This window comes from Hylobates moloch, unplaced genomic scaffold (genome assembly GCF_009828535.3).
Source record: "Hylobates moloch isolate HMO894 unplaced genomic scaffold, HMol_V3 SCAFFOLD_7, whole genome shotgun sequence".
Classification (NCBI taxonomy): domain Eukaryota; kingdom Metazoa; phylum Chordata; class Mammalia; order Primates; family Hylobatidae; genus Hylobates; species Hylobates moloch.
The window spans coordinates 47,369,198-47,387,582 of NW_026652282.1; the positions used below are offsets into that span (position 1 = coordinate 47,369,198).

The 18,385-nt window shown below is 40.9% G+C and overlaps 1 protein-coding gene across 1 annotated transcript in view; it reads right to left on the minus strand.

The window, feature by feature from the left end:
• HUWE1 (HECT, UBA and WWE domain containing E3 ubiquitin protein ligase 1) overlaps positions 1-7,771 on the minus strand; it is a 150,026-nt gene extending 142,255 nt beyond the window's left edge. The window contains exons 1-3 of the mRNA XM_058441317.1: positions 7,376-7,771; positions 6,871-7,008; positions 2,298-2,428 (exon numbers count right to left, since the gene is read on the minus strand). Of these exons, the coding sequence (XP_058297300.1) occupies positions 2,298-2,318 (21 nt within the window). The 5' untranslated portion in view covers positions 2,319-2,428; positions 6,871-7,008; positions 7,376-7,771. The remainder of the gene's footprint in view (positions 1-2,297; positions 2,429-6,870; positions 7,009-7,375) is intronic.
• Between the last annotated feature and the right edge of the window lie 10,614 nt (positions 7,772-18,385).

An 18,385-nucleotide genomic window follows, 5' to 3' on the forward strand; every position in this document is an offset into this window, starting at 1 on the left:
TAATTTTACACAATTTCTTGTATAAATTTAGGTGGCACATGTGCAGTTTTGTTACATGGGTATATTGTGTAGTAGTGAAGTCTAGACATTTAGTGTAACCATCACCCAAATAATGTTCGTTGTACTCTATACAATATTTTTAATAATTCTGCTCATGAAACAAAGTGTTAAGTACTTAGGCGTAGAATTTTCCACTTGTGGCATCATGTTGAAATTCATTTTGGGGCATTATGAATTTTGGATTAGGGACACTCAACTTGTGTTACTTCCAACTCCACAAAAAAAATGTAAGGCAAAAATAAATGTTAAAAATGATCAATTCTGGAGTAGGGGCAGGGATAGGGATTGTTGTATTATTCTCTGTACTTCTCAGTATATTTTTCAGAAGTAGAAATGCACACATTACAGAAAAAGGTAAAGTTCCCCATGATCCCTCCTCCCAAATAAAGCCGTCAGTTTGCCATGGTTTTTTTAAAACATAAATAGCACCACATAGTATGTACTCTCTTGCAACTTGCCAAAATTACTTCCAAAATAGCTGTATCAATTTACGCCACTTGTAGGCAGTATTATAAGGCCAGACTCTTCCTTATACCTTTTACGATGACTTGATATTATCAAATTATTTTTTACCAATCTAATGACTAAAAATGACCTTATTTAAATTTGCATTTCTGATTATTAGTTTCAGTACCCTTTCTTGTTAGTGGACGTTTTTAGTTTCCTATTCTGGGAAACGCCTATCCTTAAAATTTCCTACTAGATTTCTTTTCTTATTTTTTAAATACTACCCTTATCATTAAGACGTGAATACATCAAAATGTTAACAGTGACTAAACACTGTGGTGGAATTATGTATATCCCCTCCCCAAATATGCACACACTTTCTAGTTTTTCCTGAATTCAGTGATTAAAAACTAGAAAATGATACAACGGATGAAAAAAATCCTTTTAGACAAAAGCATTACTTTCAGGATACTCTACTACAGGTTACCCTTAAGGAGGTCATAAAATCTAGCTCAAAGAAATAAATGTGTCTAAAGAGTAAGTCTTGTGAAGAAATGAAACAATAATGGTTGAGACTATTGATTCATTTGGGATACATTTAACTAACTTATTTGTATAGCATTTTTGAATTCATGAAGTACTTTTCATTTATCTTGCTTAACCCTAACAAAACTCTGTGACATTCTCTGATGCCTTCTTGTAAACTGCTATAGCACATTTTGTTCATTCCTCATATTACCATACTGACCCTTTTGTGTGATTTGCAAGTCTCCTTCCCCTAGACCACACTGTCCTACATTCTCCAGTCACTTATCTTTGTATTCTCAGGATGTAGCTGCAACGACTATGTCCTCAATAAAGATTTGTTAAATGAATGAGATACCACCATCTTCATTTAAAGGATGAGGAAACTGGCTCAGTGATGAGGTAATTTGCCCCAAGTAACATAGCTACTAAGTATTTTATATAAATTATAATGACCTTATCTTCGTACTTCATAAACATTTAAAAATACATCATCTCGCTTTAACGCTCACAGCAACCTATGAAATAGGCTTTCCGATTACTGTTTTATAGATAAGAATGGAAATTTAGTGCTACACCCTAGGCCCACTTGAATCCTAGTTTATATGAAGTACAGCTGTCTCTTTACATACTTGATCACTACCTGGGTATGGGAGCTTCTATTTTTATGTACCAAGTACGTTAACGGTAGGGTATAGGGAAGGAAAGATGGAAATAAGGCAGTTTAAAGGCACAGGAAAGAGGCTGGAGCCCAGGTGTATAGGCCCATCTAAAGACTATAAACTGGTATTGTAATGTCAACTGCACATGCCACTCTGAAATCCAATATTGGCCCAAAGGTTTTTCTTGATATTACCCTGTATTAATAGAAGACAATTGTTGGTTTTCTCACATTATCAGCAGTCTCAAAGGCTGGGGAGGCACACAGAATTAGGAAAGCTGTGAGAAACAATGGACAGGCTATATCATGCACAGACAGTGCAGGGGAAGAAATGACGACACAAAGGAAAAGGCTAAGGAACTTTAAACATGATCTCACAGTCCTTAACTCGACTGTGAGTTTCTCAAGGGCAGAGACCAAGTCTCATTCATTTTATGTCCCTTACTTCTTATACTTAGCAACATTCAGTAAATGTTAAAAAAAAAAAAAAAGATATATTAAGCTAAAAACTGAACAATGACTTCCATTTACTGAGCAGCACTTACTACATGCCACATACTATACTTTAGATATTATGCGTAATGTTTAAAAAAATAAGATTTACCTGTTTGCTGACCTGCCACATATGGTGCTGCTCAAGTGTGTTAACAGTGGTGATACTGATGACAATTAGGAAGACTCATTATAGGTTACTAAGGTTACAACAGAACCTTGAACACCTTGAATAGGAGGGGCCTGTATAGACGGAGAGAGATCAAGGTAACCAACATAATACACATTACAGAACTGGCTAAGACCCTTCAGAGGGTATAACTGTGACTCCTAAGGAGTTCCAAAGTGAAAAACTGCTCTATGGAACATTCAGTTATCACTGGCCGAAGTCTCAGACCCAAAATAACTCAAGAACAAACCCTATCCCGCCTCACCACTGATGATCCCACACAGACCTAAAGGGTCCAGACACATTTTGTTAAATGGCCATTATTTTCACCACCCTGACTGCCCACCTCTGAGCTGCTGAAGGAGTTAAGTGAAATAGTACATTAAATAAATTACCATCTACTGATCACCTACCATGTACTAACACCTTACATTTTCTCTTTCATTCCAATAACCATATGAATAAGGTATTTCTCCACATCATAACTGACATAGGTTAACTTGCCCAAACTGACAGACCTAATAAGTGGCCAGGCCCCAAATCCGGAACTGCCTGGGCTCCATGATCTTTAAGTGGCCAGGCCCCAAATCCGGAACTGCCTGGGCTCCATGATCTTCCTATGATTATCGAGGCTTCTCAGACCTTTCCACCTAAACTCTAATAAAAAAGTAGAGAAGAACGAAGAGGCAGGCTAGGGAGGTTAAGTGGAAAGAGAAAAGTGGAACTTGATAGAAAGTTCCAAGCTACCCTTGGCAAAAACAGAATTTCTTTTGACTTCACCTTTTATCTTAATCCCATTAGCTGATTCCAGGTCTGGGGCAGAAATGCACAAGAATGAGCCTGGAAACATCTTGACATACCAGATAGCAAGGAAGCTATCAAAGACTACTAGAGAGCATGTCAGTAAGAATCAGGAGCCAACTTTAAGAGAGTCCCACTAGCCACAAGTGGGACAATTTGAACTTCGCTAAGGATCAGAACTGCAATGTATTGAAACCCATCAAATGTTTACATCTATGGATGCATAGTTATATATACACTTATATGTGTAACCTTTTGAAGATGACAGGAAACCAATTCATCATCTTGAAAGCAATGTTTTAAAAAATTGAGTATCCTGCTCTTCCTATATAAACTATATTGCTGAGTAACCAAATAAAAGATGAGGGGAAACATAAAATTATTCCAGCTAACAGATGAAAACAAAATGATAGCATCAGAACATCACCATTTTGTAGCCCCCCCCCAACAAATTAATGGATCCAAAAAATTCAAGTCATCATAACATAATCAATGTTGTGAATGAACACTCCCCCCGCAATATATTTGCCAAAGCGAATGAACCTGAAATTTATCAAGCCTCTAGATCCAGCTGCCAATTCGCAGGAAATAGAGAAGTATCACCTGGGAACTTATCAGAAATGCAAAATCTGCGGCCCCTCCTAGATCTACAGAATCAGAAACTCTGGGAGTGGGGACCAGCCATCTTTTAGGAAGCCCTCTAGGTGATTCTGATGTTCCCTAAAGTTTCAGAACCATTGTTCTAAGCACTTTATATGCATTAACTCAGCTAAACTTCTTCAGAACTCTATAAGGCAGGCAGTATTATCATCATTTTACAGATGAAGGACCGTGTGGCACAAAGCAGTTAAGTAATTTGCACAACATGACACACCTGGTAAGAAATGGGAGTCAGCCGGGCGCGGTGGCTCACGCTTGTAATCCGGGGGTGATCACAAGGTCAGAGTCGAGAACACCAGGGGAAACCCCGTCTCTACTAAAATACAAAAAATTACCTGTAGTCCCAGCTACTCGGAGAGGCTGAGGCAGGAGAATGGCGTGAACCCGGGAGGCGGAGCTTGCAGTGAGCCGAGATTGCGCCACTGCACTCCAGCCTGGGTGACAGAGCTAGACTCCGTCTCAAAAAAAAAAAAAGAAATGGGAGTCAGAACTTGAACTCTGTGAATCTAGCTCCAGAGTCCATGTTCTTAATCGCTGTGCTGAAAGGTCTTTCCACCTGTAAGAACTCAATTGTCAGAATGCCGTAATAAAGAATAGCGGAAGTTTAAAAAAAAAAAGAAAGACCAGGAGAAATATGCCTCACTATAAAATAGACAGGAATATAAGAAAATAATCATAGCAAATAATGTACCCAAAGTAATCTTCCAAAATCATTCCAAAACATAAACAGCCACCAAATGTAATATACCCAAGCACTTCTGGGGCAATTATCTCTGATATCTAATCACAAGGACCTAAAAGCTGGGTTGTGCTAAAGGTGGTACATAAATTCATGACAGTATCTTCAGACTCACCAATCTTTTAAATCTAAATGGTTATAGTGAAAGGTCATTCCAGAATAATTCATCTCCCTGCTTTTAGTCACCATTTACTTAACAACTACTGAAAGGAAAAACTGCTGTCTTTCAATACCTAAGATTATACCATCAGAATCTCAGAGTTGAAGAATTTTAACATTCATCTAGTTCAATCAGCAATCCAGACTGAATCAGATCTACAGTCCCAATCTCCACGTAATGGTACATTCATAATAAATTAAAACATTCCAACTTTCTGTAAAATCACATTATGGGATCATTCTATGCCACCAACTGTAATTTTTAAAGCCAAATGACTAAAAACTTTTAAAGAGAACTTAAAAGTTGAAAATGCTCAGGTTAACAGCCCAAACAAAACCTACAGTTGTTTTACTCATAGAGCCACTTCACTACCTGAAAGGATTTCTATATCCAGAAGACCAAGCTGGTCAACAAGTACATCAAGTTTTAACAACATCTATGAAACATCAAACGACTTGAAAGTTGAATTATTCCTGACATTAACGTATATAAACATCTAGTAACCAGTCATTGAGGAAACAAAGAATAATACGGCAAAACACCAAAAGCCCAAGTACTTACGAATATCAACCTTATAAATACTGAGATCATTATAAAGCAGCCTAAAAGTCCTTAAAGGACTTTATGCTAAGGAAACATAAATTTCAGATGAAATGAAATGAAAAATCACAGTAGGAAAACTAAGGTTGTGTATAATAGCTGAAAATCAAGATGTAAGTAGAAGCTCTCAAAAATTGTTTTAGTATTGCCATTTCAAGAACTGTATGACAGCCAGGAACTCATTATTAGGTCTTAATATCTTAGAAGTTATGGGTCAGAACAGCTGAGATACTAACATCAAAAGAATAAAAAGCAACATTATAAAGTAGTATAAAAATAACTAAATCACCTAAGGAAATTGAAACCATGCATGAAAAACCCCAAAGGCACAATCAGGTCATTAGGAAACACTAGCTTCTTCCACCAGGAGGCCTACTTTTCATGTGGAGCAATGAGCAAGGCCAAGACATGGAACTTAAGTCAGGTATCAAATCAGACTTTGCCACAGAAAAAGGAATCCATGACTAGTTATTTTAGGGTAGTGCCTATGACAGCACTATCAACTCCAACCAGGATACAGGAGATTATAGCCATTGTTCCATTATAATGGGTCCTCCAGGGTCTTTAATTTAGCAAGAATGGGTTAGACACCCCTACTGGGCTGTAATCCCCAAATATGGGGGGCGGGAAACTATATACAGGACAATTTCTTCAACAAATAAATTGGAAGAAAAAAAAACAAAAGACAGAACCTGCAGATTAAAATAGATTTAACGGCTGTATCAATGCTTTGCAATAAATGTGCTTTCTCAGGATCCTGATTCAAACAAACTGTAAAAGAAAAAAAACAAAAGCTTAAAAAAAAAATCAGAGAAATCCGAACATTTTAAATTTGATATTTTTAAATATCTGTTAATTTTTTCAGTTGTGATAATAGTTTTGATCTTATATTTAAAGAGCCCTTGCCTTTTAGAAATACAAACAAGTATTTTACAAATAAATATGACAGAGATTTATTCCAATATAATCCACTGAGGGGGGCAGTGGTTAGAAGTACAGATGAAACAGGATGGGCATGGTGGCTCACGCCTGTAATCCCAACACTTTGGGAGGCCAAGAAGGGAGGATGGCTTGAGCCCAGGAGTTTGTGACCAGCCTGGGCAACACAACGAAACCCTATCTCAATTTAAAAAAATTAAAAAAAAAAACAAAAAAAAACACAGAAGTATAGATGAAATAGAATGTGCAAGCTGATACTATTAAAGCTGGTGATGGGTAAGTGGGGGGATTATTATACTATTCAATTTTTGCATGTTTGAACTTTTTCATAACTCTTTAATAAGAACTGGTTAGACATCATGCCTTGCAATTTTATTTTTTGAACGATGCCTAGGGTGATTTAAAAAACCATGTACAGACATCATTCATTTAAACAATTCCCTTTAATTCAGTAATAAGCTCCACTTTAACAAAAGAAGCAATCAGTACCACATCAGATCCAGAGAATGGAAGAAACCAAAGTAGTTCAATTACAGAATGGGAATACATCCACCCCTACTATCTCCATTCCAGGAAATAAAATACAAATACTTCCCACAAGATTTACAAAAACTAACCTAAAATCACAGCCAATCATACTCATCCTGGTGGGAAATTCCCCACACTGCTCCAACAGCTTCCCGAACCTTCCTGACCAAGTTGGCCTGCTGGTTTCTCTGGATCACTAACCCACTCAGGTCAGGCTACTGGAGGACCTACAAAAAAAAAGTTGGGGGAGAGGAGTGAGATACACAACACATTTATTAGGGTGTGTGAGGAGGGTTAACATTCTATTATGTTCAAACATAACTAGTTATTATTTCTAAAGCAATAGTCCTTATATATCTATTTGCATTTTTTAGGACCTGCTTTGAGAAGTAACTGAAGAATTCAGAACCAACAACTGCAATATTTCTAATGCTTAGACAACATTCCTGAAAATTCAGTTCTCAACCCAAATGAAATTACAGAAGACAGTTTATTTTTTAGACAAGTTTATACTCTCAATATAAACTAACACTAAGAATATATTTTATTGTTTCTATGAAAAAAAAAACTGTACATATAAAAATTATTCTTCACCTTCATACATGCTTTTTGGCCATACTGGGAGACAAACGATAAACATCCTGGCAACTCAGGTTGAACTTTGCCATTGAACCTTAGACAAAGTTTTTATTTGGTATTGTCACTCCTTCCTCTCTTCTCAGAGATCTACCTGGAATAAACTAAACTTTTAGGTCACACCTAGATTATCATTCCCAGATTTATTCTAATACTCAATAAGGCTCAAATTGAAATTGAGGTTTAATAAATTTGTGATCACTGCTCAACCCACTGTAAAATGCACCAATGCAAAATCTCAAAACAGAAAGTGATCTCCTGCCCTCCAATGAAAATGGAAGAAAATTTTATTACCTACAAAGCACTTCAAATTAAATAAAGCAGACCCTGAAGTTCAAAACTAGAGTCCACATACAGCTAATTGTGGGATGGTTACCTCCTGTAAATTTTAAATCCTAGTAAACTTTTCACCACCATGTTTCTACTTCAATTCCCATCACCCAGCCGAAGTAAAATAATGGGGATAGTTGTGCTTGTATTAAAGGGTTGTTGCTAGAATTAGTTAAAAAAAAAAATTGTAAAATGTTACATTTTAATATTGGTCTGATCAATACATTAACAGTAAGGAAGCCTGTAATCTCAGCACTCTGGGAGGCCGAGGCGGGTGGATCATGAGGTCAGGAGATCGAGACCATCCTGGCCAACGTGGTGAAACTCCGTCTTTACTAAAAATACAAAAATTAGCTGGGCATGGTGGCGCGCGCCTGTAGTCCCAGCTACTCTGGAGGCCGAGGCATGAGAATCGCTTGAACCCAGAAGGCGGAGGTTGCAGTGAGCCGAGATCATGCCACTGCACTCCAGCCTGGCGAGAGCAAGACTCCATCTTAAAAAAAAAAAAAAAAAAAAAAAGACAGTAAGGAAAACTTTCTCCAAGTCAAATATAGTCACATGTTTAATAAGTACGTTAGAAAATACGAAATGGCAATAACACAACAGGAAGTAGTGTATTAAAGAGCCAGCAGTAATTTGCTATGGAAAAGAAGTTTGGTATTCCAAATGATCTTTCTCTCTCGGATAGGAATTATCTTGCTCAGGTAAGAAGATGCCAAATAGCAGACCCCCACACTGATCTGAGGAACCAAACAAATGAGGGAGGGGAAAAGTAGCATGAATACTTGAAAACTAGCTAACAGAAGTTCCTTTTACCACTCTGAAATGCATGGCACCAAATTACTTTTGTAGAGTGAATGACAGGACAGACTGCCTTTGAAGGAGCGGAAGAAATGAGTAGGCAGGGCATGAGCACCCCTTCCAAAAGGTAGAACACTTGGGTGTGGTTCTTGACAGGAACATTATGGCTGGTGGTCATTCCAGGACAGTGATTATGCACTGAAATTCCTAGACCATTAGAAGGAAACAAAGAGTGGGAATCACGTTCAAACATCATGAACCACTGGAGATAAAAAGTTTGGCCTATGAGAAAAAAATATAAAAGTTATAGATCTGGCCTAGAAATACAGCAAGAATGTACAGTTAAGGAAACAAAAATCTCTCATTCTTTCCCAGGTCATAAAAGTAGCATATGACCCAAGTACATCTACCAATGTATTCTTACACCAAAAAGTAATCCTAATTTATTATGTGCCTACCATGAGCTAGACATTTTTTTTTTTTTTAAAAACTAATTCTAGCAACAATCCTCTAATGTAAGCACAACTATCCCCATTATATAGATGAACTGAGAATCTGAAAATGTGCCCAAGGTCACAAGGTTCAATGTAAACCCAAAACACACACTATTAATTCCACCATACCAGGCCGCCGCCTATGACTGGGGAATGTTGGTATCTCCTCAATCTATGCAACACTGGGGCTAAAAGAAAACAATGCTGAACATGTAATCTACAAAGGAGAAACAAATGATAGGGAATTAACTGCCTATAGTAACGGTGGCATGGGGGGGAAGAGGAAATAAAGAAGAACAGGGCAGACTGAGGGGCAGGACAATCAATGCTGTTTTCTAGTAAATGGAAGGGGTAAAATGTAGTGGAGCCTGAGAGGAGGGTTATCTTCCTTCTAAGGGATTCAGCTCCTGGAAAAGGAGTACGGGGAGTGGGGGGATAGAAAGATTAAGAAGTGAGAAGCAGGTAAGAGGTGCTCAGCAGCAAAAATAGATGTCCACAGACCAAGAGGCTCCAGCAACTCAGAGCAAGGCAGGGAAAAGGGGCGGTTCCCAGGCTTGCAGGGGAAATGGAAGAGGGAGGGAAGACAGAAAGCGGGTTTACTGGAGAGTTATCCTCTACAGCCTTCTGAGGGGGAGGAATGAGGAAGGGAAGGCTAATGGCCGTAAACGAAAAGGCCACTTAAACTGCAATATCCAACCACCGACCCGTTCATGGTTTCGCTTAACAGTGGTTTAGCAGCATGCAGAGCTAAGAAATCCACATCAGTCATACAAACATGAAGACTTGAGGAAATGGAAGGCTACTATGGCTCCATCCACAAAGATGGAGTAAATGCAGGCAACAGGATAAGCTCTATTCAACGCCTGCGCCAAGGGGACCAATGGAAGGGGGAGACGGGGCGGGCTAGGGGACTCAGGCTAAACTCGAATTTAGAACTGGGGAAGGAGTCACAGAGAAAAGCTTTGACTCCCCCCTCCCTTAAATACGAGCCTCAACTATCCACGTAGATGAAAATTAGATGGGACGACAGAATTAGGAGGGGTGTGGGGAAAGGAGGAGGAGTACACCAGTGACACTACTGCTTGACCCCTAAGCCTTAGCTCTAAAACCGCAGGAGTTGGCGAAGATGACCCCACCTCGAGAAAAACCAGCGTATTCATCCGGGTCGTCGGAGGTGCTGAGAACGGAGGCTGGCCGGCAGAAAAGGTAAGGGAAAGGGGACACTCTTCATTGGTTGCTCCTCTCTTTCCCACCGTTCAATTTAACCCCCAACCCCACTCTCCAGCGAACTCCAGACTCCCCTCCCACCCTTCCCAATCCGCCCACTGCGGCGGCGACAACGGAGGCGTTGACCGATCGGTGGGGCAAAGGCGGGCCCACACGCGGCCGAGGCCCAGGAAATGGTGTCGCCTCAACGGACTAGAAACGAGGTGGTCTTCGCCTCAGGTCTAGTTCACCAGCACCCCGGCGTTTCGCCAATCGTCACCTCCTTAACGCTGGGTACCTCAGAGGCGTCATAAAGGCAGATAGCCAACACCTCTGTGTTGGGTCCTGGCCGGACAGACATCAGCCTCCGCCGCCATCTTAACAGCAGGCGGACCGACCCTAGTCACTGCCCCCCCCAACCCGCGAGCTACCTCAGCCACCGCCAACGAATCCCACGAGGACGTAACCCCGCTCCCGCGAGAATTCTCCGGCTTAGAACGGCACGAGCCGAAGACCTTGCCGCCGCCTCCGCGGCTACTGCAGTCAGTAACCGAGCCACCGCCGCCTCCGCGCGATCCCGCGAGAACCTCTACCGGACGCGAAAAGCCTGAGCCCAGCCCTTTCCAGACCCCTCCTCCCTCCCACCAAAGCCGAAGTAGCTACAGCTTCACCCTACGCGAAGCAAAAAGCAAATGACGCACAACCTAACGAGGCAGTGAGGGGCGGAGCCAACCTACCACGGCCAGCTCCCGCATGCGTTGAGAACTATCGCGATATTACGCTTTAGCCGCGGCAAGCCCTTCTTAATTCACCGCAGGATGCCGCCCGCGCCTCGCCTTTAGGAAACATGAGATATCGCGAGACCTGGTGCACACTCCTAAAAAGGAGAAAGGCGGAGCTTCATGAAAATGACTGGGAGTTTTTCGGGGGAAGGGAGGAACCTCCCGTCCTGCAGGGATCTCGCCTACCACGAGGTTTCCGACCCACTGCGGAGCTGGCTGCCAAACCTCGCGATGACACAGCTCAGCGCCAAATCTCGGCCATGTCCTGGAAACTGCCTCCGCCCCCGATCTAGGTGTCTAGAGCCTAGTGCTTGAGGAAAATTTAAAAAGTCAACCTGTTTATTCTCACGCTTCCGGGCAAGGCTGTACCAATTAGCCAAACTCCATTCTGGAAGGGGAGCAAAGAGTCCCCCATTGTTACCTGTCTCCAGGAATAACATATTATCCTGGACTAACATTTAAAAGACATTCAATCTCACAGTAAGCACACAAATGCAAATGAAAACAATGACATAACACTTTTTGCCCATTAGATAGGGAAAAAAATTTTTAAACCTACATTATCCAGACTCCTTCCCTCGCCGCACTGCAGGCTAACCTGAATCCATCTTAATCTAACTAAAGGCCATATCATTAGTTCTAGTTCCAAAGCCACCAATTTTAACTACTGAAGCTTTACCTTGGCATAACCAAAAAGATCCAATAAAGTGGTTTTCTCCAAACAAAGGAGTCTGCCCTCAAAGGAATATTCAAGCTTCGGGGATGGGGGGGAATGCCTGAAGCTTTTAATATGGCAGTTTTTCCACGTCTAGCCAACAGTGTTTCTCCAATAAATCTTGGGATCCAATCTGGCTTGATTTGTGGGCTTTTCCATTCTAATGCATTGTTCTGTCCGTTCTAATTTAAATAGTTCCTTTAGAGTACATTTTAATAGCCAGTAGTACAAATATCTCTATCTTTACTTACGTTTTAAAATTTTTTTTTCAGTTATTCTTAGCCATTTTTTCCCCTGGATGAACTTCAGAATCATAGTAAGTTCCAAAAAAACTTGGTATATTTATTGAAATTGCATCAACTGTATAAACCAATATAGGAAAAATGGACATCACTAAAATATTGAGCCTTCTTATTCAGAAGCATAGTATTCCTTCTCCTTTCATGCAGATGTTCTTTTATGGTATTCGTCAATAAAGTTTTATAGTTTACTTCCAGGTATTTTTATTCGTTTCTCTTGCTATTGCGAACAGGTTTTTTTATTATTAAAATTTCAAAATGCTTATTGCTTATAGATGGGAAAACTGCCTATCTAAACTATTGATATTTGCCTATTTACAAACAAAAATATGATCAATTTCACCAGTAATCAGGGAAATGCAAATGAAAACAATGACATACGATTTTTTTGCCCTTTAAATTGGCTAAAATTACAAAGATTGATAATACGTGTTGGCATAACTGGAAAAATAGGCACTCTCGCACAACATTAAAGAGTGTAAATTAGTACAGGCTTTTGGGAAGGCAATTTGGACAAATCTATCAAAATTCAAAATGCATATACACCCTGACCCAGCAATTACTCTTCTAAGAATTTCTCCTGCAGAAATACTCATACATGGCATGATACATATACACAAACCCATTCATTATGGCATTGCTTGTAATAGTCCCCTCCCTCCCCCAACAGAGAAACAAGCTAATGTATATCAATCGGGAAATGGTTAAATAAACTGTAGTACAATCATACAATGCAGCTGTTTAAAACCTGACATAAAATTGGACTCCCGGATATAAGAAGATCTACAAGACATATTCTTAGATTTTTAAACAAGCAGTTAGTCGAAATGAATGTGTGTGAGTGTGTGTAGTACCATTTAGATACCAAAACATATATATGCAACGCCTAGTAGTTACCCGCGAAGCCTGCCTGCCCGCCCCTCACCTTCCCTCTCCGCTGAGGCCGCCTTCCTCGAACCAGTGAGAAACGCTGAAGGCCCGGCCTCTACTCCCTCTTTAGGGCCACTTGGCCATGGCTAATGCCGGTACCTCGCATCCCCTCTGTCAGCAGCTCTCTCACCGCGCCGCCGGCAGCTGCCGGGCTGCCCCCGAAGATGCGGCTAGCTCTCCGCTGGCGCCGGCCGAGGCCTGGGGGAGGGGAGAGGAGGCGGGGTTCAGGGAGGGTTGGGGCAGGCCGCCCTGCCCCTCCAGCAGCCTTTCCCGCAGGCTCCCCAAGGCCGCCACCTCCGCGCCTCCGCGCAGGGTCCCGTGGGAACTCCCCCCCCCAACCTCGCCACTGCCACCCGCGAGAAACCGACAACGGCCGCGCTTACAGAGCTCGCCCTCCAGCCCAGAGATAGACGCTCACCTCGGCCGCAATGGCTCTGCGGGGCACGCAGGAGCGTGCGGGGTCCGCGGCCCTGCTTCAGCCCTGCTCCAGCCCCGCTCCCCTCGCTAGCCCTCAGTCGAAAGCCTCCTTGCTTCGGTTCAGCTCAAACTCGATCTGGGGCTCCACCCACCGCACGCTAACCCCGCCCCTGCCCCTCGGGAGGGAGCTCCCTCCGCGGTGAAGTCGGGTCCCTTGCAGGGGACCGCGCCTGAGCTACCCAAGGCCCAGTAAACGCAACCATAGAGGATGATAGGGTCGCTAAGAATTGGGATTTGATTCGAGGCACGGTGGAAGCCGCGGAAGGGAACATGATTTGATCTGATTTACCTTTAAAAATTAACGACCTCGCCAGATGCCTTGTGAAGAATGGGGAGTGTGGGGCAAGAGGGCAAGGCTGGACCCAGAGCGGAGGGTGGGAGACGACGTGGGACGCCGACCACCCAGAGTTCACGCGAGCAAACCCTTAAAACACTTCAGGCACATAGTAAGCCCTCAATAAACATTCTTTTTTCCTCCTTTAATTATTTGGAACGGCAGTGCGATTGACAAGGATCCTGTAGAGGATCTGCATCTGTAAATACATGGGAATAAAAAGGACCTGGTGGGAGATCCCCTGTTAACCCTACTTAATTATTGTGGGCTGCGGACGACATTGGAGGGGCGAAGAACTTTGACTTGGAACTCTAGCTACTTCGATAAAATTTCAATTTTTAATAAAAAGTATGTATTAATTTAATATTTAAAGACAAAAGCACTATTAAAAGAACTCCTGAGACATCAAAGAAATAAAAACTGTAATTATACCCTCCACTTCTCTAATTCCAGCCCTCCAGAGCAGTGGTTCATCCCTCGAATTGAGAATCTGCTGAATGGATCCCCCACCCCAATATATACTTACACATAAAATTTTGTATATGATCTCAGGAGATGTACAGGACCCCTTCGAGATACATTGTTTCATTGAATATTTTTACAATTTTTTTTTTTTTTAGACAAAGTATCACTCTGTCACCCAGGGTGAAGTGCAGTGGCACGGTCACGGCTCACTGTAGCCTGGACCTCCTGGGCTCAAGGATCCTCCTGCCTGCCTGCCTCCGTCTCCCAAGTAGCTGGGACTACAGGTATGCGCCACCACGCCTGGATAACTTTTTATTTTTTGTGGAGACGGGGTCTCACTATGTTGCCAGGCTGGTCTCAAACTCCTGGGCTCAAGCAGTTCACCTGCCTCGGCCTCCCAAAGCGCTAGGATTACAGGCGATAGACCTGGCCCATCTATAACATTTAGTGGCAACACGAAGCTATACTTTCTTTAGCATGTAATTAACTTCAGTTTTGTTCTTTTTTCATTTTAAAATTGGTTTCCTAATTACACATGATTATTGTAAAACACGGATAAATTTAAAGTTCCCCTTACATTCATATACACAAATAGAAAAGCATGGCTTTGTTTTTGTTTTTCATTTAAAAAATAAATAGCATCCTATTTTATGTATTGTTATGTTAATTGCTTTATTCACTTAATGTAGCTTGAAGATCTTTCCATGTCAATATATATAAATCTACCTCATTGATCTTACCTACTGCATAGTATTCCATTGAATGAATATACTGTAATCATTCACCTATGGATAAACACATGTTATTTTCAATCTTTGACTATTACAGTGGGGTTTTTTTTTACTGTTAACAGTGCTGCAATAAAATTCCTTGTATATGCTTTTTTCTGCAGATGCTTAAATATTTCTGTGAGATAAACATGGAGAAATGAAATAGTTGGATAAAGGTAGCACACTTTTTTTTTTTTTTTTAAGAGAGTGTCTCACTGTCACCCAGGCTGGAGTGCACTGGTGCCATTAGGGCTTACTGCAGCCTTGACCTCCAAGGCTCAAGCGATCCTCCCACCTCAAGCAATCATCCCACTTCAGTCTTCCCGCGAGTACCTGGGACTACAGGCATGTGCTATCACGCCTGGCTAATTTTTGCATTTTTTGTAGAGATGAGGTATCACTACGTTGCTCAGGCTGGTCTCAAACTCCTCGGCTCAAGTGATCCTCCTGCCTCGGCCTACCAAAGTGCTTGGATTACAGGCGTGAGCCACTGTTCTCTGCCCAAAGATAGCACATTTTGAAATTTTAATACATAATGTCAAATGACAAATTGCCACGTAGAATGACTATTTCAGTTTATACCTCCACTAGCAGTGAGTAAGAATTACCATTTCCCTAAATTCTTACCCGGACTCGATATTAACCAATCATTTTAATATTTTGCCAATATAATGGGTGAAAAATGTCTCATTATTTACATTTCCCCGATTATTTTTTTTTTTTTTTTTTTTTCTCTCTTTTTTTTTTTCTCTCTCTTTTTTTTTTCTTCTCTTTTTCTCTCTCTCTCTACTCTGTCTCCCAGGCTGGAGTGCAGTGGCATGATCACGGCTCACTGCAGCCTCGATCTCCTGGGCTCAAGGGATCTCCTCGCCTCAGCATCCTGAATAGCTGGGATTACAAGTGCAAGCCACCATGCCTGGCTAATTTTTTGCGGGGGAGGGGGGAAGTGGGGAACAAGACGAGGTCTCACTATGTTGCCCAGCCTTGTCCCAAACTCCTGGGCTCAAGCAATCCTCTCCAATCTGCCTCAGCCTCTCAAAGTGTTGTTTCAGGCGTGAGCCACCGCACTGTGCCCCAAGAGATTTTTATCTATTTTATTATGAAAGTTTTCAAACATACGACGTTGAAAGAATTTTACATCTGCATACCCACCACATTGATTTTACCATGTTTTGTTATAACTTTACTACATATATGTCATTTATCTATCCACCAATCAAGCCATCTTATTTGTATGCATTTCTCTTTCTCGTGTAACTAAACTCTCTAGAGTTTATTCTGTTGATATTTTCAAGGAACTATTTCTTGATTTATTTTTCTGTTCTGCCATTTTTCCCATTCTCTACTTAAGTTATTATTTTCAGCTTTAATGTTTATTAATATCTTCCTCCAGTTTTCTCTAAGTTTATTTTTTTCAGTGTTTTACTTCATATGAAGTGCTCTCATTCTCATTAATTTCTAGTTTATAATTTTAGGTTTGATTTCTTCTTTGACCATGAGATATTTAGAAGTATTTTCTTTGTGAGATGACTCAAATTTTTTCTTATCTGGATGTTTTTGTGGTTAGAGGTTAGCTGAACTGCACTGTGTTCCATTAATATGACTTTTATTATTTCTACTATTGGAAATGCATTGTGCTTTCTTTTATGATTCAGTACCTGATCAATCTTGGCAAGAGTTGCATAGGCATGTTTAAAAACTTTATAGCGTACAACTTATGTGCTTTTGTAACTGTTTTCTTCATACATTTAATGGAATATTGGTTGCTATGTGTGTTTATGACAGAAGATAGTCTTGGTAGATAGTCTCTTTTTTTCTTTTTTTAGAGACAGGATCTCACTCTGGTGCCTAGAGCTAGAGTGCAGTGGCACAATCATAGCTCACTGTCACCTCAAACTCTTCGGTATCTCTCTTTACCCTGTTTAAAGTTTTTTTTTTTTTCCTTGAATACTATTTTTCTTTCTTTCTTTCTTTTTTTTTTTTTTTTTTTTTGAGACACAGTTTCACTCTGCTGCCCTGGCTGGAGTACAGTGGTGCAATCTCGGGACCCTGCAACCTCTACCTCCCTGGTTCAAGCGATTCTCCTGCCTCAGCCTCCTTAGTAGCTGGGATAACAGGCACATGTGCCACCACACCCGGCTAATTTTTGTATTATTAGTAGAGATGGGGTTTCACCATGTTGGCCAGGATGATCTCGAACTCCTGACCTCAAGTGATCCACCCACCTCAGCCTCCCAAAGTGCTGGGATTACAGGTGTGAGCCACCACGCCCAGCCTGAATACCAATTTTTCTAATATTCATGCTGTCATTTTTGTATATGTAAATATCTTTTTTTTTAACTGATAACAGAAGATCAGACAAATCCATAAATTATTCGAATAGAGTTAATGGCATGATGTATATTCTTTCAGATCTTTTTTTATATATACATTTACACCTATGTTACAATGCAGATTTTTTAAACCAAAAAAGGAGAAATAAAGATATATTTAAGTTTTACAACTTGCCTTATTGACAATGCATTCTTGAAATTCTTTCTGTCAGTGTCTATACGTTTACCTTATTCTTTTTAATTGATCTCTGGAGCTGGCACTTACACAGTGCCTGGCCCATCACTTGCTTGTTTTTAAAAATTAAATATTGCTTCAGGGAAACCTTCCTTGACCCCCCTCCTCCGCCAAAACTGGATCAAGGTCCGCTGTAATATGCATTCATAGTACTCTGCTATTTTCCTCCCAAACCACCCAAAACAGTTGTACAGTTGTGTGATTAATATCTGTTCCTCCCCACCCTACACACACACACCTCACACCTCTACACTGAACAGTGAGCTCCTCAGAGGCAGGGACCAAGCCTGTTTTTTTTCCTACTCATACACCAGCATCTATTACAGTGCCTGGCAATTATATCTGTTCGATAAATATTTTTGATGTGATTACGCCCATTTTACAGGTTAGAAGGCTGTGCAAATTAAGTAACAGTTGTCCTATAAGAAATCCCCTGAGGCTACTCAGAAATAAATAGAGGTAACAACAGATTATGAGTGCCTTAACATGCCAATACGTAACATATTTTCCTTATTTTTAGATTATTCACATAGGGTAGATATTCCTTTGGATTGTTACTGAGTTTTCATTATTATAGAGAGTGCTGAAATAAACATTCTTGTAGAAATAGCTTTACACGTTTGTACTCCTATAAGATAAATAAATAAATAGAAATTGAGTTCCTGCAAAGGGAATGCACATTTTACAATTGGATAGATATTGCCAAATTGCCCTCCAAAAGAGATTATGCGAATTTATATTTGTAGTACCCGAGTATGAGAGTGCTTCCCCCCATACCCTTGCCAGAGCTGTGCAGT